General features: G+C 46.9%; 1 protein-coding gene across 1 annotated transcript; it reads left to right on the top strand.

The window, feature by feature from the left end:
• POU2AF1 (POU class 2 homeobox associating factor 1) lies at positions 1 to 23,373 on the top strand. Its single transcript, XM_004273431.3, has 5 exons — positions 1 to 195; positions 17,510 to 17,640; positions 18,160 to 18,202; positions 18,287 to 18,552; positions 21,222 to 23,373. Exons 1-5 carry the CDS (start codon positions 180 to 182, stop codon positions 21,534 to 21,536), a joined length of 771 nt encoding a protein of 256 aa, XP_004273479.1. The 5' UTR covers positions 1 to 179; the 3' UTR covers positions 21,537 to 23,373.
• Positions 23,374 to 23,679: the final 306 nt, after the last annotated feature.

Here is a 23,679-nt window from a genome sequence, read left to right as displayed (position 1 = left end):
CCCGGGGTGGGAGGATGTGATGACGCTGTGCCCCCGCCGCGGGAACTCAGGCCTTTAAAAGCCGAGGAAACAGCCTTGAGCAGGCGGTGGCTCCACTGGAGGCAAGCACACCCGGGTCTCACATTAAAGAAGCCAAACTGTCTACTTCAAAGAGAAAAGGCAACATCCTGTCGCAGGCCATGCTCTGGCAAAAACGTAAGTGGTTTGGCTGTGGCTGTCGGAGCCGAGTCAGCGAGGGAGGGCCTGGGCTTCGCCAGGCATCCGGGAGCCGGGGAGGTGCGGGGTGCGGGCGGGGGGGGGACCGGCAGTGGGGTCCCGGTCCCCAGCCAGGGGAGCAGCAGGGGCGAGGTAGGCAAGATGGAGCGGGGTGGAGAAACCAACCTGTCAGAGGTGATGCTGATTTTCCAGGCTGGAGGGGAACGAACTAGTGTTCCAAGGTGGGACAGCTCATCCTGTCTCCGCTGCCTGCATGAATCACTGTGGTGAAGAAAGGGCAGCTGATGATTCACAAAACACAATTTAGGGGGGAAAGCGTGGAGCTCTTTACCAGAGTGTCTTTACTTTTATAAACAGCTACTCTACCCTGTGGTTCAGTTCCGTGGGCCTGTTTCTCTCTGAGTTACTGAGCTTTCTGACAAAGGCACGATGTGTCTCTGTGACTGCATCGGGATGATGTGGAAACTTGGCTTGTCAAGCCTGTCCTCACCTGCTTTGCTGTCTTTCTCCTGTCATTCTTCTTCCCCTCTTGTGGCAAGGCTCGTGTGTCCCCGCGCAATGGGGCGCGGGTTTACCTCTAACCTTAATGTTTATCCCTGGAGTTGGATGGAACATCTGTGAACTTTATTTTCCATATGTGGGACTGAACAGAGACTCGTGTTATTAATAATTGAAATCACACAGAGATTATCAACAACATTCCTTTCTCAGAAAAACAAAGTCAACTCAATGGCCTCATGAGAGTTGAACCTTCCTGGGGCTCAGTTCTGTACTTCCTCAAGAAAGAAGTAGTACCAAAAAATTTCTCTGTCTTTTTAAAGGTGCTTAGGTCTTTAAAATGCCCTTTAATGAATTCAGGTACACCCTACCTCAAACAAACTTAATATAAGAGAAACTAGATTTACAGAGAAAGATACATTAGGGAGTGTTTATTTATTTTACAAAAGATATTCTAATGGAGACCTTACAGTTCTGAAAATATACCATCATTGATTAAGTCATAACTTACAGTCACTTATCAGCAGTTCATTGTTTCCTTTATTTCTTGTGTAAATTCTTTGCAACTGAGCTTGTTAATGTGTAATGTGAAGGAATGATTTCAAAATTTCTCAGATTGTGAAGTCTCATCATTGTTCGATGTTGGCAAGATGCAGTTTTTTTCTTCAATGAAAGAAGTGAATTCTAATTTGCATTTGAGAGTTATGGAATCCTTCCAAGGTAACTAGGGATATTCTAGTATGGGTGGTGGCCACCGCTCCCAGGAGCAGGATAGAGCAAGACCCTCCCCTCTGGGGGCAAAGGCAGCCGGCCCTGTGGGAGTGCATTAATGGTGGTAGGTGGGCATTAATGTCCCTACTGGGAGCTGCTGAGTGTCCATATGCCCGGACCCCGACACTTAGAGCCCGATCTGTGGATTTTATGTAAGCCCCTGGAGGGACTTCTGCCTTTATTCCTACCTACGCAGAGAAAGTCACTTTCTTCTTTTTTTAATCCTCAGGTTTCTTATATGTAGAATGGGGTAAAAATGATACCCATTCCACAGAGATACCCTTAGTAAGATGAGATGCCACCGAGATGATGTTGATTGCTCTGGTTCTGCTTCAGTGCCTGAGATATGGGTTGCTTCCTTGCACTTATGAGCTGCCATATTTCCCCCTCTTTGTTACACACTGCATTTTTTCTTCTTTAGCTCCACCTAAGAGATTAACAATTTTTTTTTAAAGGGGATGCTAGAGGCACGTTTCCTGCTCACTCCCTGGAGGTCAGTCAGGTGCAGCAAAACTCCATCCTCAGGGAGACCACGTTGTAAATTCATCAGTGGAAAAACTGGGGTGAACGATTCTACCTGTTCAGATGCACATAATCAAAATTCTTTTTAATTGCTCTTTGGCATCTTAAAGGAAATTAGGAAAGGCCCTGGGTACTGGGCCCATCCCCTTACCCTAAGTGAGGCCCTGTCTAAGGCACTGAGGGCACGTGGGTGACTAAACCCTGTGGGAAAACCAGTAAAAACAGGGCAGCATTGTCAGCCCACTTAGAATCACCTGATGGAAGGTCAGAATTTGAAATCAGGCACCAAGAGCGCTGAAGAGGCACTTTCTTTTTTCAGAAAACACCCTTGAGGCCTGAGCTGAAATGACTGTACTATGGGGTTCTGGAAAGGGTTAAGAAAACATTCACTTTGTAGATGTTGCCTCCTCCCTACCTGGCCCGTGACCCCTGTTTGTGGACTAAATGTGAGCATGGGCTTTGGTTCAGATCAGCTCAGAACTGGGAGCACACAGAGGTAGAAATCTTCAAGTCACAACCATGAATTGGAGATTTGCTTGACCGGCCAGTTGGACAAAGAAGTCATGCTCCCTGCAGATCCACCCACTGCCACCACCCCTCCCCGCCCCGCTGCGGTTCTGCACTTGGTCCAGCAGGTGCCGCGTAGATGTGAAGAACTGACATCCACCCCAGCAAGAAGCCCTTGTTAAGGCCAACTAGTAACGGTGCCGTAGAAATAGCAGGCACGATGGAGTGAGACAGGCCTGGGTTTGAAAGTTGGCTCTGCAGCTTAATTATGTAACCTTTTCGCATTCTTACAAATCTGGAAAATGGGAGTTCTAATGCCTGCCTTACAAGGTTTTTGTCAGAACTAAAGTAGAGAATGGGGAAAGTGTCATCATGTCTCCTGAGAATTAATGACAGTGGTAAGAGAGCACCTTCCCTCCTGGGACACCTTTTGTGGGCCCATCTCGAGTGATTAGGGCTATGCCAAATCCTTTCTAATCATTTCCCACACTTTGATTAGCATAGTTAAAAAGGCACATCAAAATATTTTTGAACGATAGGACCTTACATACAGTTTTCCAAGGGTCTAAATCAGAGGTCTGCCAACTATGGCCTGAGTGCCAAATCAGTCCCACCGCCTGTTTTCATAAATAAAAATTGATTGGGACATGGCCATGTCTATTCATTTACATGTTGTCTAGGGCTGCTTCTGCTACAATGGAAGAGTTGAGTAGGTGCCACAGAGACCATATGGCCTGCAAACAATATTACTATCTGGCCGTTTACAGACAAGGTTTGCCAACCTCTGGTTTAAGATGATTTGGGTAGTACTTAGGATGTTTATTTCCCTAAGTCACTGGGTATCATGGACTTGCACAATGCCAGTACCAATGGGAGACAAAGCTTGCAGTCAACTGATTACATGATTTGCACGATGCCGAAATTTGACTTGGTTGACTTCTTCCTTAAAAGCAGTGGAACTGTGTATAATAAACTCAACACCACTTGTTAGAAAATGAATGAATTGAACAACTGCTTTTTATTGTTATTTATGTTAGAGAAAGATCTACATGAGAACAGAAGGCCTGCTTGACTGATTTTCTTTGAATTGACTTGTTTGTCTTGATGCCCCATAGACTTGGTCTTGGTGTTTCTTTGCTGTAGTGCTCAAGGAGGCATCTTAAGAACAGGAAATACTTATCAAATTATTATGGCATGAATGTTTACTCTCAGACAACTTGAACGGAGCAGAGATTCACCAAATAGATAAATTAAGGTCTCAAAATTCTCATTGACATAGAACTCTATACTTTCTCCAAGCTTCCACTAAATAGCCAACTTTTTGAGGACAGTTAAAAGTTCAGTTAAAGATAAGAAAAACTTGTAATATACATCTAATTTTTGGAACTCTATCTCCTGCATAAATTCAGATGAACTTACAATAAGAAGTAATTTCGGTCTGTGGACTGCTTCTAATATTTCTAGTCTGTGTTATAACCTTTGTTTACTTAATAAGCCTAATAAACACCTTTACTTCTTACTAAGTTTATCTATTGATGCAGTGGTTCTTGTTGATTAGGACAATTAGGATGCAAAAGATATTCACGAATTTACGTGCACAGGGGGAGGTGAAATAAGTGACACACATCTACTAAGCGCACAGATTAATCGGTAGAAGAGCTGGAGTTTCAAGGTGGACACTGTACTTCTTCTCCCTATATTAACTAAATGAAAAACCAACCATGTCCCCCTCTACAGCCCAAAAGTTTATGAGTCAGAGGTTTTGAAAGCTCTCTTCTGATTCAAAGCTGCAAATCTGTTCTGTTGTGAGGAACAAAAAAGGACCAGGGCTGTCCACACTTATTAGCTAAATATCTGGACATTTAATTCACTTAGAAGTGCTGTAAATTTTTGCTTTTAAACTTTCTCATTACAAAGGAAAGATATTAGGTTTCTGTCCTTCTAACTTCTTTCTAAAGTGGCTCGTTTCCCACTAAATGAAGATGTCCACCAATTTCTCACTTTGAGCCAAAGAAACCAAGGTTGGCTAATTGGTTATGATGATCATTAACATATTTTTCAGCTTTATGAAATACTCAGTAACATTGTGGCTTTCTCATTTTTGTAGAGAAACTGCTTGATAGAGTGGGGCTGCCTGGGATGGAGAGGCTTCCTCTGAAACCCTCTTGTCCTGCTTGTGTGATGCTAAGACAAAGCATTACTCTTGCAGGGAGGAAACATGGATTCTACTTTCCAGACTCTGGGTAATTAGATGTGGGGCCTCAGGCAAGCCACCTAACCACTGTGGGTCTCAAGTGCTCCAGCTATAAAATGGGACTGTTTTCCTGGCTGAGGACAAGGAGCCTGGACTTGACTGAAATCCTTTTCCACCTGGAGTTGCTGAGTCTTCACGAGTGCTTATAAAAAATAAATACATATTTTCAAATGCATCCCAGGTGATTCTAATGGGCAGTAGAGCTGAGAACTGTTGACCTGGAGGCTGAAATTGATGGCTTATAATATACCTTTGGACATCGCACCACTATGAGCAGAACATGTTCAATCCTTTTCATAGGGATAAATTTCAGTTGAGTGCTTCCCTGGTGCCATGCAGTATACCAGATGTTCTGCTGGATCAGTGTGGATTGCATTTGGTGGTTATTGAAGAGACCAGAAAATACATGGATTTAAATAAATAAGACAGTGGTATAGTTTCTCTCACACAAAAAAGTCCATAGTAGTCTGCAGGGGCTGTATGGAGGCTCTAAGTGCCAACAGTGTCTCAGGCTACTTCTGTCTTTCTGGTCTGAGGTCCTTAGCATGTGGCCTTTGTCCTCAAGTTTGCTTCATAGTTGCACTGTAGCTCCAACCGTCACATCTGTGTTTTAGACAATGAAGAAGAAGAAAAGGGAAAGGCAAAAAAATCATGCTTCTCTATCATGGCATCTCCCCACCAACACACAACTTCTGCTGACATCGAATGGCCACTCCCATCTGCAAGGGAGAATAGTGTAATTGTTTAGCTGGGCACATTACCAACCTTCCAAAATGTCGGGGTTGACAGTAAGGAAGGAGAGGGCAGATGCTGGGTGTGGCAACCGCCAGTCTTTGCCACACTTTGAATGTATTATCTCATTTAATCCTCATAAAAATTCCATGAGGTAGATTCTGTTTTAAGCTCTATTTCATAGATGAGAAAACTGAAGCTTAAAGATGAGGTTAGTAACTCACCCTGAGTGCTGTCTTGCTAAGCTGTCCTGTCTCTCTACCATGGTGCCCGTCTCACTCACAGGGCTTAGGAGGATGCTCTTGGTAGAAGCACAGGCCTTCCATGTTAGATAAAGGACCAGTGACAAAATGAAGTGCACCAGCTGGCAGATGTCTGTTCATACTTTGGAAACATTTTTGATGCATGTGTTTCAGCTTACTTATTGAAGGAAATGAAGTTTTTGCTTTCCTGCTATACCTCCTTCACTGGGCTCTTTGCAGATACTTTAGCTGAAATGGAGGGTTCAAAGGGGAGGGAAGGACCTAGAATTGCCCCAAAATAACATAGCCTGCCTGTTTTCTTGGGAGCCCTGTGTGGCAGCCTGTGCTGGAAGCCAAGGCTTCTCGGCACTTCCTTCATTCTGAACTGTCTAGAGTTTGGAAGACTCAGGCTCTCCCTTCACGTGTGTGTGTGTGTGTATGTGTGTGTGTGTGTGTGTGTGTGTGTGTGTGTAAGTGAGGTGTGGAAAGCAAGGTAGAGGGGATTATTTTGAATTAGAGAGTGACAGCTCTGTTCTTTCTCTCCCTTCAGCGGTTTAAAGCTCAGCCTCTGGGGCAGGCAGATCTGAGTTTGAATCCTAGATTTATGCCTCAGTTGTTGTATGAAGCAGGCTTTGCCTCACTTTGCTGCCATTTCCTTGTATGTACAAGGGGGAATGCAGTTCTTCATAGGGTTGTGGTAAGTGTTTACTACTGTGCTTGGCATTAAGTCAACACTCAATAGCTATTAGTTACTATTATTATGTTCCTATTCTCACTCACTCTACCTCTGAGGACAAAGTTTATGCAGCTAAGCCTAGATTACAATTTGTATGGCCTCTGAGTTCTGCCTTTCTTGTGAAATAGCAGGATGCATATTTCCAGTCTTGTAACTCATGGTGGGGTTAGTGATCAGGGCTTACATGGATGGTTAAGCTGGCCATACTGTGACCAAACTTGGAACTTGGACCACAGTTTCCTACCAGCCTCATAAGGTGGGATGGTGGATGGCTTGTATTGACTGGCAAACTTGTGTTTGTTTTTTAAATTCACAAGATAGGACTTGAGGTGTTGTAATCTAGCTTGAAGTATGCAAGAAATAGAACAAATGATACTGAAAACTGAAACAACAATGTGCTGCCTCTTTTTCTCAGTAATGGTTTCATTAGTATCACTTTCTGGGAAGAGCAGGTAGCCAAAGAATTACAAACCAGAGTCATACTCAGACCAGGTGTTGGGACCAAAAAGGATTTGACCACACTTAAGAAAGATGAATTACTTTTTAATTCTCTAGAAAGAATCATAAATTTAATTGGAAGAGGAGTACAAAGATTGCTATAACCTTCCAGGACTGAGAAATGCTGGGAAGACAGAAAAGAAAGGAAAAAGGGAGGCCAGAGAGTTGAAGATAGAAACAAGTTTTAATGCTGGATGAAAGCAGCACCGATTTAGGAAAGAAAAGGTATAGAAGGAAAATCAACCGTCCATTTATCATCCCATGCAAGCATGCATCCATCCAATAATGGAATTATTTCCAGCTAGGGAAATCAACGAATGAAGTAAATCCCTTCAGCAGGAGGGAGAGGAAAATGGAATCAGAGAAGGTGTCATGGAGCATATATATGGCTTCAGATGTGGATCCTCAAGAATAAATGGTAATCAGCCTTCTTGCTTAGATTCTGGGGAAGGAAGAGCATCTTAGGATGTAAAATATTATCATTGGGAAGAAAATCCAACTCTATCTATCTCGGCTGGTGTCTAAAACATTTTTGTCACCACCCCCTTTATTCAAACCAAATCTACTGCAGACCTCTGATACAAAAGTAAAAATGGAGCACTTTTGGGAGGCTCTTGGAGCTCTGATTGCTCATTCACCCCCAGACTCCCCCGCTTCCTTCCCTTTCTTGGCAAAAAATTCCCTTTATAGGCACCTTTACTCTATTCCAGAGTTTTTGATTACAGCCTGACAATCCTGACCTGGACCAGTCCTCTGCTCCTTAGCAAGAACTCTGATACCTGGTCACAGATCCTTGGTTTAAATACTTCCAGGGTAAGGACCTCACTCCTAGAGAAAAGTGAGTCACTGTGAAGCATGTTGTATTCGTTTCCATGAAGCTTTGAGACTGTGAAAGTCGTGTTTTCAGTCTACATAGGTATCTTGTGAATACGGAAGGAGGTACATTCCTCAAAGATTGACCTAGTGACGTCTTTCCCAGGCTTGCTGTTCTAACTTCTTCAGTGTCCTTCACAAGGGATTTCCCCCACATCATAAGGCCATTGTTTAGTAAACCCGAGACTTAACAAAAAAGCTCCTTTTGACTGGCAGTTACATCTCACATCATGAATCAATTATAGGGCTGCCTTCACTTATGTAGGCTGTACCCAGGCCACCATGAGCCTTGAGTCTTGGGCAGTTGGGTCTGACCCCAAATATATAGCTGATGCTGGGTCTGAAGAGTCCTTCCTCCAAGGAAGTGTTCCCTACCTGAGGGTCTCAGGAAAATTTTATTTATTTTATAAGAGTCTTTGGTCTTGGAAATCCTAAACTAGATATTGCTTAAATCAAGGAACAAACAACTGAATGTCCTCAGTTCCTAACCACAGGTTTTTCCTGTTCTAGATCATACTGGCAATTAGATTTAGGCTTTGTATCTCAGTCTAAAGAGGGTAGATGTATCTGCCTCCTCTGCTCCATCTCCTCATTCTGGTGCTGCCTTTCCATAGAATTTGGGTGGGAGCCCTGGGTTGGTTCACTCCCTGATGTGGTCTTGTGCTCTCAGTGTAGGTCCCTTCTTCCCCCATTTTGATCCCTGTTGCTCTAGGTAAAGCTGAGGCAATACCCAATATGTCAGCCAGAAGCCTGTCTTGCTCTATAGCTGGTAAAACTTCCCTCTCTGACCACTGAAGAGCCCTCCCTCATCCACTGCCATGTTAGCATCCCGTATGTGATATGTGCTTCTAGGTTTCTAGTCCCTTGAAGATGTATCCATGACTATGGCCTCCGTCATGGCTGCGTCCCTGTCCTTTTGGAGATACATACAGGTTCCTTGAGGGGCTACATCTTACTCTGTCTGCCACTCAAAAATCTCCAAGGTACTCCTTCCTAGAGTTGTCCTTTAAAAAGTCAGATCTGCCACAAACCTAATCCTCTGTTGGCTTTGGAAGAAAACAGTCCTTCTGCTCAGCTCATGGTATCTTTACGACAGGTCAGTGCCAGGATTTTGATGTCTCCTCTCCAGGCTTGCTCTGTTTGCATGTGAGGTCTTTGACCAGTGTCTCTGCAGCATCATTGGCCTCCCCGTCTCCTAAACAGGGCCATCCTGCTGCTGGGGACAAGTACCTGAGGGATGACTTCCAGGAATACAAGGAAGGCAGACAGGCTTTGCTGGAGGAAGAAGGCCCTGGGTATATTGAGGATAGAGACATTCGGTATCAGGATGCAGCAGGATGAGGGCAAGTTAGGGTCACTGTACCAAGGCTACTTCTCTGATGAGTGATAGACCACAGATTTTTGGCTGAGAACAAGGAGAAACAGCCATCTCTTGAAAACCTATTACATGCTAGGTGTTTGGTTAATTTCATACAATCCTCATGATAACCCCATGAGATGGAGATCATTATTCTCATTTAACAAATGGAGAAACTGAGGCACACACAAGTTAAATTATTTGCCAAGGGTCACATAGTGATAAGCTATGTAGTAGGCTTTCCAAACTAGATCTGCTTTGGTTCCAAACAATGCCACACCACTTTTCAATGCCAAGGATTTTAGGGTTGCATTAGATGCTTCTTCCCTTCCTAATTAAAATAAATGCACCATTAGAAGGAGGTGGTCTCTGACTTCACTGAGAGTAATTGTAGCCTGACTCAAAAGCCCCTGCAATTATGAATCTCAGAAAGTTAGATCTGAGACAGCCTAGAACTTCTGAAGCCAGCTGCTTTCCATCTTGGAATCTGAATTCCTAGGACTGGTCTTCCCCTAGTGAGCTAATCAGCCAAGATAGGATAAGTGAAACGTCTTTGGGGTTTATCCAGGGTCCCTAGGCTGAGGAAGGATCCTGAACATCTGGGGCTCCTTTGTTACATCTTGGGCAAGGCTTCCATTCACGGTGTGGGCTGAGCCTGACCCCAGAGCCATCTCCTTGCACTGGAGACAGAACAGTCGAGCCTCATGCACTCTTCTCTTTATACAGCCCCAGGAGGCTGGGGCCCCTGGCTGGCTGCTCATTCAAGCCCAACTGAATCAAGTGAGGCTTGGACTTGACATGCTACAGAAAGGCTTTCCCACCCAATTTACACTAGATTGTAGTTTACTTTTTTTAATGTAGGGCAACAAAGAAATCCCATATACATGTAAATTTAGGTTTTTATTAAAAACCTGATTAGGTTATTATTATTCAATCAAATAATAATTATTATTATAACAATGCAATTACGAGGCAGATGCAGCTCTGTCACCATTTGTAATTCTAGGTTTGCTTGTGCAATTATTTGATTAAATCTATATTCCCTACTAGACTAGACAGTAAGCTCCATGATGGCAGGGGCATGGTTTCCTCCGCTCTGTTCACAGAATGCACTGCCAGGGGTCTCCTACTGTTGACCCCACCCTGGGACATGGTATCTGAGACGGGAGCTCTTTCTGCTCTGGTGACCCCAGTTTCTGTAAAAGGCGGGCAGATGCAGCTGGTTTCTCAGGTGGACCTATCCGCTGTCATTTCAGTCGAAAAATACCAAAAATAAAACTTTGCGGGGAATTGTGTGGGTCTCTCAGTTCTCGCCACTCCTCATGTGAGCAGACTGCTGGTAAGCTTCTCATGGACTTCTCTCTCCCTCCTCGGCTGGGAGACGCCCTCTCTTGCAGGAATTGGCAGTCAAGGGAGATTGGATCAGGGTGGTGCGAGCCCAGGCCCCCAGCGTGGAGGGAAGAGGGTTAGAACTGAGCAGGGGACCATTCAGTGGCCCACCTCCAGTGTCCCCCAGAGAAATAAATGGGATTTGCCGGGGCAGAGAGGAGGCAGGATGTGAGGCAGAAGCGGACTGCACTTGGAATCAGAGGTCCTGGGTTTAGTTGATGACCCTGCTGTTTACAAGCACAGTCCTCAGGCAAATCACTTAAAATCTCTGAGCATCACTTTCCTCATCAGTGAAAAGGAGGGTAAGAAGAAGACCTCCCCTGCCTATTTCAGAAGTTGTGGTGAGTCTTCATGTGAAATCATTTGTGTCAAATTCTCTGTGAGCCACAGAACATCTTGCAAAGGTGAGTGTGGTGATTTCTGAGTTCCTGGGAGTTAAGATCATGACCAGGAATCACACAGACCTTTGGCAGCCATGCATTCAACATACCTGCGTCTCCACAGAAAAGAGATCTCACACTGACACTGTCTCTGGGAGTAGGGAGCAGTATCCAGAGCCTTCCGTGCTCCTCTTATTCTGTGGGAGGGTTGGAGGGAGGATGGATGTGTGGTTTGAGGGGTGCTGAGGGCTCTGGGGGAGGGACGCCTTAGCAGCAGTGCCTGTGAGGGAAAAGTCTGAAGGCTCTGTCACTAGAGGCCTTGTGGCTGAGTCTACCCAAGGTCATGGGGTGGGACATCCAAAACTTTTGGCCTGGCCAGGTCTGGGGAAGTCCTAAGTGACTGTGGCCCTCGTTTAGCTTTCCCAGCGACCTGCCTATGGTTGATCAGTGAACTCTGTGTGGGCTGATGGGGATATGCCTCTTAGAATGGGGACACAGGGAGGGGAATGCCTACTGTTCCCTTCCTTTCTGTGACCAGACCAGAGAACATGGGCTCAGCCGCCATCTTTGAGATCTCCTGATGGAGACATCCTACTCTACACATGAAGTTGTCAAGACTTACTCTTGATTGGCTGACCAGTAGCCTTCAAGCAACATCAAATCCTAATTCAGTTGAGGTTCCACTTTCCCATATCTTCTGTATACCTTTAAAGCCACCCTTTTTGTCCGTCTATCTTTTTCTCCTCTTCCCTGTTATGCAGATTGCTAGAATACGTGAGTGACACTTCAATATTTCCTGGCTGCAGGGTCCTCCTCTGTTCAAACATTAGTGAATAGAAAACCTAAATTTACATGTAGATGGGATTTCTTTGTTGGTCTACATTAAAAAAAGGTAAACTACAATCTAGTGTAAATTGGGTGGGAAAGCCTTTCTGTAGCATGTCAAGTCCAATCTTTGGCCAAAGCCCAAGTTCTTTCTTCCTGTTTGGAAAAAAATCAGCCATTGTCCATGAATGCAAAGAACAAATTTTAAGACTTTGACTCAGACCTTCACCAAGAACACTTGCAGTAGTGTTTCAATTAAGGATATGAATAATCCTTCAGCTGAAAGGAGCTAAACTTTCCTGGGAGCCCTCTTCTGTCTTAAGTCAAGAACACAAGCAAGCTTGTTTACATTAAAGTGAAAAGTGTCAGCAACTTTTGTGACTTTGTTTTCAGTTAGAAGCTAGGACAAGTTTGTTAGCCCTAGGCTTGAATTCCTATTGTTCAATTATTTGTTTTTTGTTTTGCTGTAAGTAACAAGAATATTATTGTATTTCTCCTTAGTGGGTCTTTTTTATTTTTTAAAATACTACTGAAGGTTCAGCAGCAAAAGTGAATCATATGTACTGTGGTTATTTGGACTGATCCATAATGTGTTATGTGTCCTTCTGGGCTAGGAAAGCTTTGTCTTTCAAAATGGCCTCATGTGGCTGCATCCTCAAGTTTCAACTAGACAGTTGTAAATGGGAAGCGCTTTCAACGAGCTAGACTGTCAGGATGGGTGGGCTGGGTTCCTCTTCCTGGTTCCCTGGTGATGGAAATGTAGGCTTAGCATGGATCCCACCTTAGATTCTAAACTTTAGAGCAGCAATCCTGCCTGGTGTCCAACTCACTGCCTGGCCCTGGTGGCTCATGGGAAATCTGTAACAGGACAATGGCTGGGAGAAGAGTATTCTTTCAAGAATATATTGGAGGCTGTTCTAGGTACCGCCTGCCTGAAGAGGGCTCTCTTAAAGCTGCCCTGAGGAGATGCCTGGGTGTTGGCTCCACTAGGACCTACCTGCTTAGCCTAGCTTTCTCACTGTGGTGTGAACATGGTTTGCATGGGGTCATTAAATAAACAAGTGCTGGCAGTTTTGCATATTTCCTTGGTGATGTTAATTATACCTTATCAAAGGACCAAGGGCCATGTTTATTTAAATCTGTAGAATCCTATGTTCCCGAAGCTTGGTGCAAAGCAAGCACGGGACCCACATGCAGCCAGAGTGCTGTCTCAGGTGACCCTTGGGCTTGAATCTGTCATGGTCTGTGCTTTCCAGTGGAACAGCAGCTGCAGGACTCTTATTTTTGTGATGTGAAGCATGTCCGGGTATGCGGCAGGGGGAACTGAAATAGCCTCTGCTGACTTTTTATACCTTCAGATTTTTTCGTTGCTCATTTTGGAAAAGGGAAGCCCTCACTGGGGCCAAATTCATAGGTTTTTCTGTAAATGAGTGTTGTTTTTTTTCCCAAACAACATTGGTGACAGACTTGCCGTGGTGGAAAGGTAATATGGCTGAACTTCTCAGACTGAAAAAGGAGATTCCCAATGAGGGTCAAGAGGCTTGTGTTTAGGTGGAAAGATTTTTCTCAGTGCTGGACACTTGGATGCCCACAGGGGACTTAAAGGGCCTTCGAACCACAGGATAAATTGTGAGAAAGCTTCAGGTTTTGAAAGCGTGCTACATGGAGCTGCAATTCGACCGGTGCTATGAAAATCTCTGGTCAACTGTACTTTGGGAAATTGGACTTTCATCTTTCTCTGCTTGTGTATTACTATTTTGATCTCCTGTTTTATTTTCCTTGGCTCTTCTTTTATTTAGTATTATTATTTGAAGAAATTATTTTAATAATCTTAAATTTTTCTTTTACATATTTTAGTTTAGTTTTTTTAATTCAGGGATCCAGAAGACCCAAGGCAAAGCAATCATGACTGCGGACAAGCTTCTTTTCCTTTTCCAAATTTGAATTTGTGGGCTCATTTCTCATGCTAGCAGCAGTAGGGAGTCCAGCGTTTACTGTGGAATTAGAAATGTTTATCGCTGCTTCACAAAGGTTGGTGTGAAAGGCACCAACTGCGTTTTCACCTTGCAAGTACACTTGGCCATTGGGGTCCTGTGGAAATTGTCTTGAGGCTTCAGATTTTGATATTTCATGGGCACTTTGCAAAGACACTATCAGAAGTGCCCTCACTCTTGCCTACTCACCTGGCAGCAGTCACAGGATTCCTTGGCAGCTGGCTGGGGACTCCTGGGTGGGCAGTCGGGAGGTCCTTGGGAGCTGTAGGAGTTTCATGACTGCAGTAGGAAGAGGTGGGGACTTTGAAACTGTTCTCCATATGGTGGTTGTGCCAGGGCACACCTGTTGACACTGTGGGTTCCAAGGGAGTCCAGACATCAGAGGGTGATGACCTCTGCTCACAGCACCTCCCCAAGCCCTCTTTGTTCGTTGATTCAAAAACAACAGGAGGCAGGAAGCTCTCACTTGCCAAGAAGCTGGAAGTGCCCAGCTGTCCCCTTTGCAGCCAAGTGGTCCATGTGTCCACTTCCCAGGGGGCAGTGGGATTGGAAGTCCTCTGGGCCCTTCCCCAGAAGTGTACATGCCCCTCAGAGGGGCATGAGCCGTATACCTGTCTTTGATCTGGTCTGAGATGTGTGCATGTGTGATGGGGCCTTTCTTGTCCCCCAACTGAGTTAAAAGTGTGATCACCATGCTCAGACCCCCAAATAACCCTGTCCCTTGAGTTTCTCCCAAATGCACAAGGCCTCAGGCTGCACTTTATGCCTAAGAATAGCTGGAAACCCAACCGGAGACAAGTGTAGGTTGAGTGATACGGGTGTGAACAAAAGCTGGTGTAGTTGTGGGTGACCCTGAGAATGAGTGAACAGAGTGCAGGAGGGCAGGGGCCCTTGTTCTCTGCCATGTCAGGCCATACCTGGGGTCTCTGGTCACCCCTGGGCATCACCCATCATAAGGGGAAGTGGCAAATGAACTTGTGGAGGAGTGAAGCAGCCAGAAGGAAGGTTAGAGGGATTCAAAACATGTCGTTAAGAAATAGCTGAAGGAATGGAATGTTCGCTCAGACTCTACAGGGGACGTGGGGGTCTGTCTTCAGATGCTGGGAAGGGATACTACTACTAATACTAATGATGATATTAGCTCACATCTTTTCAGTGCTTCCTCAGTGTAAGCTCTATTCTAAGCATTTACATGTAATTCTCAAATTATCCTACCGGGTATATACCACTATGATCCTCACTCTGTAGATGAGAAAGCTGTAAATGGATTATGAATTGTGAGTTTCATTAGAAGGTAATGCCAGGAAAAATGGTGCTTGTCACCATGAGGCAGGTCCAGTAGGAGGAAGAGCTTTCTGACATTTGCACTCTCCAGAGGAAGGTAAACATGGGTGGAGGAAGGGGAAGGAAAATAACGTGTGTTGAACATCGACCGCCTGCCGGACATGGCTTTGGGAGCTTCCCGTGTGTTATTTCAGTTAATCCTCACAAGAACCGTGTGAGACAGGAACTATTATCCCTATTTTACAGATGAGAAAACTGAGGCTTAGAGATGTAAAATAAATCAGCTGAGACCTTTCCACCAGAAACTGACACCCCAGGTATCTTGAGCTCTTAAGTCCATTGTCACTGCTGTTTAAACAAAGATGATGGTGCACAGGTGGCCCCAGGGTGCAGGTACCTGTCTGGCTCTCTCTGCTGTACACTCCTGCTTCAGCCTGAATTTCACAAGTTGTAACTGTTTTATTGCTTGCCTGTCCCACTAGACTGCAAGATGCGTGTGGGCAGTGGCCACATCTATCTTGCTTAGTGCTGTATACCTAGTGCCCATCGATATTTGAAAGAATGAATGAATACCAGTAGAGATCCCTTGTTATGACAGGGCAAGTTAGAAAGAGGATGTTTAATCTCCTCTTGGGATGTTAGAGGGAGATCAGGGATGCATTAGCAGTGGTCCTAATCCCAGCAGAGCTTCAGAATCACCTGAGGGATTTTTATAAATATAGATTCGTAAGTCCACATCAGACCCCTGGAATCAGACACTCCAGGAGCAGGGCCTGGGTATCTGTATTTTGCATCACTCCCTGGTCGCTCCTGCTACTTGGCCAGGTTAGGAAGCCCCCATAAATGCATCTGAGTCTGGGGTTCTCTGACTCTCACGTGTTTCTGGGGCTCTTGGACGACGCTTCTCTCTTACCCCTGCTTCTCTGCCTGGGCTTCCAGGCCAGGCCATGTGTGTGCCTGGAGCATGGTTGGAGGTCTGGTGCTGGTCAGGCTTGGGGTCTTATCAGGTGGGTATTTACTGAGCAAAGTTTAGTTAGGGCAGCACTGCGGATCCGGCTTTAATAGATACCCAGGCTTCCGGGCTTTTGATTCAGAGCCCAGGTCCCTGGGCCCTTATCAGTGGATGATAATGGACTCCCATGTGAGTCGTAAGGCCCAGTGCTACTTGCCTTTCTTGGCTGACCCAGGCCTGCCCTCCAAGGGCCCAAGGCCTCCGGCTGTGGGCCGTCTGGGAGGGTAGATTGTCACTGCCCAGCCATGGCTGCTTTGGACTTCTTCTCCTGCCAGGGAGAGCCCTGTGTTCCAGCTCATGGTGCTTTGGTTTCCTGGCATTGATGGCAAAGGCAGAGGGAACCCTCTCTCAGAGGCAAGGCTGGATACTCTCTGGCCCCAGGGTACATGGATCACCATTGGGTATTTGTCCTGGGAGACACAGAGAACCTGGGAAGCATTCACTGCAGCCCATTCTAAAGTTCCAGGAGAGGTGAAGGGAAGATGAACGGCAGCACATTTTGAATAATCATCCAACCAATTAATCAACAAATAACTTACTGAGCTTATTATGGACATGCTACTTGGGATGATATAGAGAAATAAGGTAGAATATTTCACCTTGAGAAGTTTATAACCTAGCTAGGGGCATAAGAAATTTACCCCAAAAAGGATGACTAATTATTACATAGCAGACTACAAATTTATTGAATGCTTACTCTGTACCTGATTTTATACTTAGCATGTATTATGCTTCCCATTTGCTATGTCAGTGACTCCTTACGACACTCCTTTGATAAGAAACTGCAGGTTAAGAGGCACAGAGAAGTTTAGTAACTCGCCCAGGATCACACAGCTAGAAAGTGGCAGGGGCAGGTTTTGAGGCATCTGACTCAGAGTCCCTGCTCTTATGCCATCCTCTGCTGCCCCCTGTGATGAATACTAATCTGTCTGGAAGTGTTGAAGAGGTTGTAGGATGAAGCAAATTCTGTGGGCTCTGTGGTCAGCTAGGAGGCTTGCAGTAGTAGTCTTGGGTCAGGAAGAATCCAGAGGTCGAGAAAAGTGAGAGGGAATCCTCACCACGGGAAACTGCAAGTAGAGAAGAGGAGGGGAGACCTTCAAGGTGGGTGGAGAGGAGTCTAGGTGGACCTTCTGGCTGGAGTCAGGCTTTCCATAGTGGTTAGTGTACAAAGAAGTTGGGAAAATGGGTTGAGATCACCCGGTGGTGCTCGGGCCTTAATCCTCTGGGTGCAGGGGAGCCGTAGAAGTGTTGGGGCAGGAGGAGTGATAATACTGGGAGGAATACCCTAGGAAGTCTCGTGTGGTCCTGCACATTCAGGCACAACTTTGGTGAGCAGGCAGACCCTCGAGGAGAGCGGGCACATTGGGGTGGGGCCTGTCTGAGAAGGGAGACCGAGTACCAGTGATGCTTTCTTCACAGCCACAGCTCCAGAGCAAGCCCCGGCCCCACCCCGGCCGTACCAGGGCGTGCGGGTGAAGGAGCCAGTGAAGGAGCTGCTGCGGAGGAAACGTGGCCACGCCAGCAGCGGGCCTCCGGTGGCACCGACCGCGGTGAGGGGGCCGCTGTGGCCAGAGTGTGTGTGTGTGTGTGTGTGTGTGTGTGTGTGTGTGTGTGTGTGTGTGTGTAGGGGGCTGGGGGTGGTCAGGTGGCGGTGTATGTCTTGCTCCACGGGCTACTCCTCGAGGGCACGGAGGCTGCACCTTGCCCTGGTGTGGCTGCCAGAGAATGGGCCCAGGTAGAAGTGCCTTGAAGTGGGATGAGGAATATGGGGCGGCTGGCTTGGTCCAGTGAACAGCAGGTGTCTCACATGTCCTGGTGTGAGTTGAGGGCTCCCCCTGGGACGTTGATGAAGCCAGTTCCCTCAGTGCAGAGCCTTCTTGCTAAACGGGAACACCAATCCCTCGAAAGTATAGGTGGTGATGGTTGGGACATGAGGCTTAGTTCTAACAAGGGGGGTTCTTGCGCCCCACCCGATACCCTCCTGCCCTGGGGCCCTCTGGGCGAGCTCTCTGCAGAGGGCCAGCGGGAGATGGCTGAACCCTGATCCCGGTCTCCCTTCTGCCCTCTAGGTGGTGCTGCCCCATCAGCCCCTGGCGACCTACACCACAGTAGGTAAGAGCTCCCCACAGCCCTGGCCTCCTCCCGGACCCGCATCTGGGAGACACCTGCAGCTCTGTAACTTCCTCCTTCCCACAGGTCCTTCCTGCCTTGACATGGAGGTCTCTGCTTCCACAGTGACGGAGGAGGGGGCCCTGTGTGCCGGCTGGCTCTCCCAGCCCGCCCCGGCCACCCTCCAGCCCCTGGCCCCATGGGCACCCTATACGGAATATGTGTCCCATGAGGCTGTCAGCTGCCCCTACTCAGCTGACATGTATGTGCAGCCCGTGTGCCCCAGCTACACGGTTGTGGGACCCTCCTCGGTGCTGACCTACGCCTCCCAGCCGCTCATCACCAATGTCACGGTACGTCACACAAAGGCCTTTCTATACCCACCCATGCTGAGGGCACCCTTTTAGAACCAGGGCTGACTTCCAGACCCCTGACCTTCCTTGCTGTTGATTCCCAGGATAATCCCATCATCTAAGCCCACCCCATCCTCCAGGGAGGCCTACTTTCATTCCCAATGACTTCAAATATCTTTCATAGAAAAGGCTTATGGCCTCCTTTGCCATGCTTTGTGGTCCTCGGGGTTGGCACGTCCTCCTGCCTCTCTGTCCTAAGTCTCCCCTGCTGCCCCATAGGGAGTGAGTCTCAGTGATGAGTCTGAATTTTTATTGAATGGTGATACTTGTGTGGGGTCTCTTGCCAGAGGCAGCCTCTCCTTCCTACTCAGATTATTTAGGGGGTGATCGTTCACCCAATAATGGGATTTGCTAGAACATTTTTAGGCTGATCAACAGGTGACACAGTTTTTCAGAAAACTGTACTTTTGATGGAGTCAGACCCACCTGCAGGGTAATTTTTTGAGTTCCACCTCTAGTGTCAGATTGCCTGGGTTCAAATCTCTGCCCCTTTACTCGCTAGCTATGTGATCCTGAGCTTGGTGACTTAATGCTCTGAGTCTCAGTGTCCTCATCTGTAAAATGGGTTGATGTCAGGATCAATGACAGGATGCACGTAGAGGGCTTAGAACGCTTCCTGGGCTCAGCATAGCTCCTAGCATACAGAAAGCACCCGATAGATGCTAGTTATTATGATCGTTGCCCCGTTGGCCAACAACACTAACCAAGGGCCGTCTTCAAGTGCCAGATAGGAAAGGAAGTGCTTGCTCCCCCAGGAATGGAGGAAGGAAGAGAAACAGTTTTATGTGAATGATGCCTGTTTGACCAAAGGAATGGGAATTCTCCAAGTGTTCAGAGGAGAAAAGACCTGTGGTTACAGCTACATCCAGCTCCAGTCCAAGGAAAACTGCGGGAGGTAGAACAGGGGCCTCATGAGTCGCTGCAGAACCACGCTTGATGATGGAACTTGCTTTGGTTCCCCAAATCCTCTCTGTTTACCTCAAGGTCCAGTGTCACCCTGATGCTCCTGCCCCTCAAGCACCGTCCAGGCACAGGCTGCAGGAGCCCTCCCAATCCATGCCCACCTGGCTACTCAGCAAACCAGTTGTGGGGCCTGAAAGATGGTGGATGGGAAGGAGTTAATTCAACACCTCTCCCAGGCAGCTCATTTCTATATCAGAGGCCTGGGGTGAGGGTGGGGAGTGGTAGACACAATGGTTTCCCAACCATTTCAGGACCGAGCATTCCTTTCATTATTTATCCTTTCATCAATCTCACCTCTTGCTTTGAAAGGTTCTGTGTAACAACCAAACTATATTTATTAAGAAATAATTTATTTGTTTTGCCATTTTGTAAATTAACTCATCAAAGCTGGTTAGAGCTGCCAATCGGTACTCCAGATCGGTGGGAGATAAGACCTGTTATGATGACAGTTTGATGTAATTCTATCCCTGAGCCAAGAAACCTGCAGTCGCAGTTGACCTGCGCAGGTTTATGACTCAAAACTGTTTTGGATTTTTGAAATACTAGAAATAACAAGGCTTTGCTGGGAGGCTGGAAGTCCTCTGAGACCCTTTCCAGCTCTATCATTCTATAGAAAAACATCCTAAAGCCTTGCTACTCAAACTGTGGTCCCTGGACTAGCTGCACTGGTGTCAGCTGGGATCCAATTAGACATGCAGTATTCAGGCCTGACCAGACCTCCTGTACCAGAATCTGCATTGCAACATGGTCCCAGGAGATTAAAATAAGCTCTTCCCTGAGTGACTCCAATAGTTTGCTCCCAAGACACAGTGGCAACTGGAGGAGCTATGACAGAGAAGGGAGTGTGGTAGGGGGAGGTTTTGGCCTCTCACACACACATCTTTCCATGCAAAGACCTTCCTCCCTCACCTGCTTCCTCAGCAGTGGAAGATAGTAAGAATCCAGACCCTGGCTTTGCAGGCTTGAGCTGGGATTCGTAGGGTGGCTGCTGTGCAGGTGAAAGATGTTGTTTACAGAGGACCTGGGAGAACGGCCCTGACCTTTGGAGGTCCCTGGGTTGGCCACAGAGGGCCCAGCTAAGAGGCAGCAGAGGGTGAGGTAGTGGGAGGCTAGTGGAGCTGAGTCCAAGGGGTCCTTAAAATGCCAAAGCTGCTGTGTGGAGCCTGGACAGTCTCTGTGTCTGGGCACAGCAGTGGCCGCTTTGGGATACAGCTGCTATGCCGTGTGATGGGCTTGTTTAACATGCTGTGTTTTCATTGATTTTAAGATGCACACCTCCCCCCTCCTCACACATATTTTAATATCTCTGAAATCGGGATGCATTTTATATTCAGTGAAATCTGGAAAAGTATCTCTAATTCACTCAGCTCTATGATGTCAGTCCTCTGTGTAATCTATCTACAGACGCTTCAGATGGGGAAGTAGCATGAGCAAGGACATACAGCTAGTGAGTGACAGGGTAAGGGATGCGGAAGTTTGTCTGGCTTCTCCCTTGCGGAAGACCTTGAGCAGGGAGAGACGGAGGCCTCTGGAGTGAGACGGCAGGAAAGGGCTGAGGTGAGGGAAACAGAGATCCCTGTGGAGACCAGGGTGGGCAGTGGATATACCCCAGGGCTGCTAACCAACAAATGTCTCCCCCATCACAGACGAGAAGTGCTGCCACACCCACAGTGGGACCCCAGCTGGAGGGCCCAGAGCACCAGGCACCTCTCACCTATTTCCCGTGGCCTCAGCCCCTGTCCACGCTGCCCACCTCCACCCTACAGTACCAGCCTCCAGCCCCAGCCCTGCCGGGGCCCCAGTTTGTCCAGCTCCCTATCTCTATCCCGGAGCCAGTCCTTCAGGACGTGGAAGATCCCAGGAGAGCCATCAGTTCCCTGACCATCGACAAGCTGCTTTTGGAGGAAGAGGATAGCGATACCTATGCGCTCAACCACACGCTTTCCGTGGAAGGCTTTTAGGGCTGGCTCCCACCCGAGCATCCTGTCCCCTGAAACTGGGATTTGAAAACGAGCCTGGGATTGAGCCTCAGGTTCATATCTGTTTGGAGTTTCATAATTACAAACTACAGTTTCTACCCCAAACTAGAATTGTAAACCAGACTTCCTTCCTCCCTCCCTCCCTCCCTTCCTCCCTTCCTCCCTTCTTCTCTTTCTTACTCTCTCTTTCTTATTTCTTTTTCCATTTCTGTTTCCTTTTGGGAGGGAATTATAGGGATTTTAAAGATAATATTTGATGCCAAGTGTTGCCTAATCTGTGGCCCAGGGTTTTTATTTCTGCCACGTTTCCTTCCTGGAGAAGGCCCCTCTCTCCAATGCCCACTGCTTCGTGGGAGCAGCAGCCCTGCTGAGCCGTCTTCAGGCAGTGATGCTCTGTGCTCTGTCATTTTGAGATGGATGGGGTGCCCTGTGAGAAGACCAGCCCTGCCAGCATCTCCAAGGGCAGAACCAATGCCAGAGGCCTTGAGCTGTCAGTTCCCACAGTTGCTCCTTTGTTTGCTGTTCTCAGCTTTGGCCAGATTTACAGTCTTGACAGCAGGGTCTCAAGGCCTGGGGCTCAGCGAGGTGGTGGGTGGAGGATCGGGGCGGGGCGGGGGGGGGCAGGAAGGGAACATCAGAGTGTGTAGGGGCCGGGTCAGAGGGACAAAGGAGGGTTGGGGGCATGGAGTGTGGATGTGGGGGGAGGGGCGAGCAGGAGGGCTGAGGAATGGTTTTCTTTAGATTACTTGGTTATTAAGAAGGGGAATAAATTTAAGAAAATATGGCTTTAATAGGTGGTTTTGCTGCTCTCCTTGAGGATGCTTGCAAGGAGAGCTGAGCTTTGGTCAACAGGATGATGGGATATGTCTGACTGTATCTTTCCATGTCCAGACCCTCTTTGGGGCTATGTGCAGGCCAAGACCCACTGAGGCCCAGGGATGACTGAGACCTGGTTGAGTGTGGCCACATGTGCTTCTTTAGTGTCTTAAGCCTCCATGGACCAGCTTATGTGAAGCCAGGACTGCCTCCCCAAGCACCATCCTTCCTGGGGGTTCTAGAGCCTCAGCCAGAAGGACCATTAGGTTTCATTTCAATTTTTATTTTTTTGCTGGAGAAACATCAGATCTGCAGGGGCCTGAGCACAGCTGTCACCAGGGGTGCACAGCTCCTGACAGAGGCCATGTCCTTCGGGAACTAGCACATCTGTCTGCTAAGGACACCATTGTCACTATTAGGCAGATGCATTAGTTGGAGGACTCCGCATAGAAGTAATGGACTTTTCTGGGAAATGACCCTTTCTTTGATATATATATATATCAAAGACTTTGGAGAAAAATTGCCTTTTTTGGATTTTTCTGCTTTGGGTTTATTTTGACCCAAATTTCTGGTATCTGCCTAAAATCCCCAAACAGATATCTTGAATTGTTTTTATTTAGACAATTTTTAGATTTAAAAGGTTAAGATATCATTTTAGATAACAAATTTCTATCTTTGTTGGCAGTGATGTGAGTAGGAAAGGGAGGGGGGGTCTCAGGCCTATTTGATCAAAAGCCCTGGCTTCCTATAAAAAACACTATGCAAGAATTTTCCGCTTACTGTTTGAGGGTTTGAGAAGATGCAGAAGCAATCTCCATAAGGGAGTTTAAGCTGAGGAAACAAGCAAAGAAATAAAGTACTTGACATATTTGCTAAGATTTAAATGGTGTTTTCTTTCTTCTTATCTTGAGGTCATGGAAATCTTGGTTGCAGCCATCCATCTAGGTTTCTTCCTGGGTTTTTCTGTTAAGATGGAAACATTTTCAATAAAGATTTGCTCAGACTTTTCTGTGCTGAAGTGTTTTATTTCTTATCAGATTAATCCCCTTAGCTTGCAGTCCCATGTCAGGCAGTGCCATTCTAGGAAGGAGCTTATACTAGTCTTGTTGATTTCGCAATGTGACTGGCTGCCAGGGAAGATAAAACCAGCCCCGCTGTGCTTGCAGCCCAGTTATCCCAAGCAGGACATGTGAGGCCAGGAGGCTTGGTCTCCAGGAGAGTAGGGATCTGAGGAGAGGAAGAAAATCTTTGTAACCGTATTACTCTTCCTGTTATTCATGGTACGTGAATACCTGCTCATGATGCTGGG

The sequence above is a fragment of the Orcinus orca genome, chromosome 8, assembly GCF_937001465.1.
Source record: "Orcinus orca chromosome 8, mOrcOrc1.1, whole genome shotgun sequence".
Lineage (NCBI taxonomy): Eukaryota > Metazoa > Chordata > Mammalia > Artiodactyla > Delphinidae > Orcinus > Orcinus orca.
Note: the sequence above shows the minus strand (reverse complement) of the source record. Positions and strands in the feature narration are given on the sequence as shown.

Coding starts and splice junctions, on each gene's coding strand:
- POU2AF1 (XM_004273431.3), top strand. Junction 17,641..18,159: donor CTCCGGTGGCACCGACCGCG/GTGAGGGGGCCG, acceptor TCTGCCCTCTAG/GTGGTGCTGCCCCATCAGCC. Junction 18,203..18,286: donor GGCGACCTACACCACAGTAG/GTAAGAGCTCCC, acceptor TCCTTCCCACAG/GTCCTTCCTGCCTTGACATG.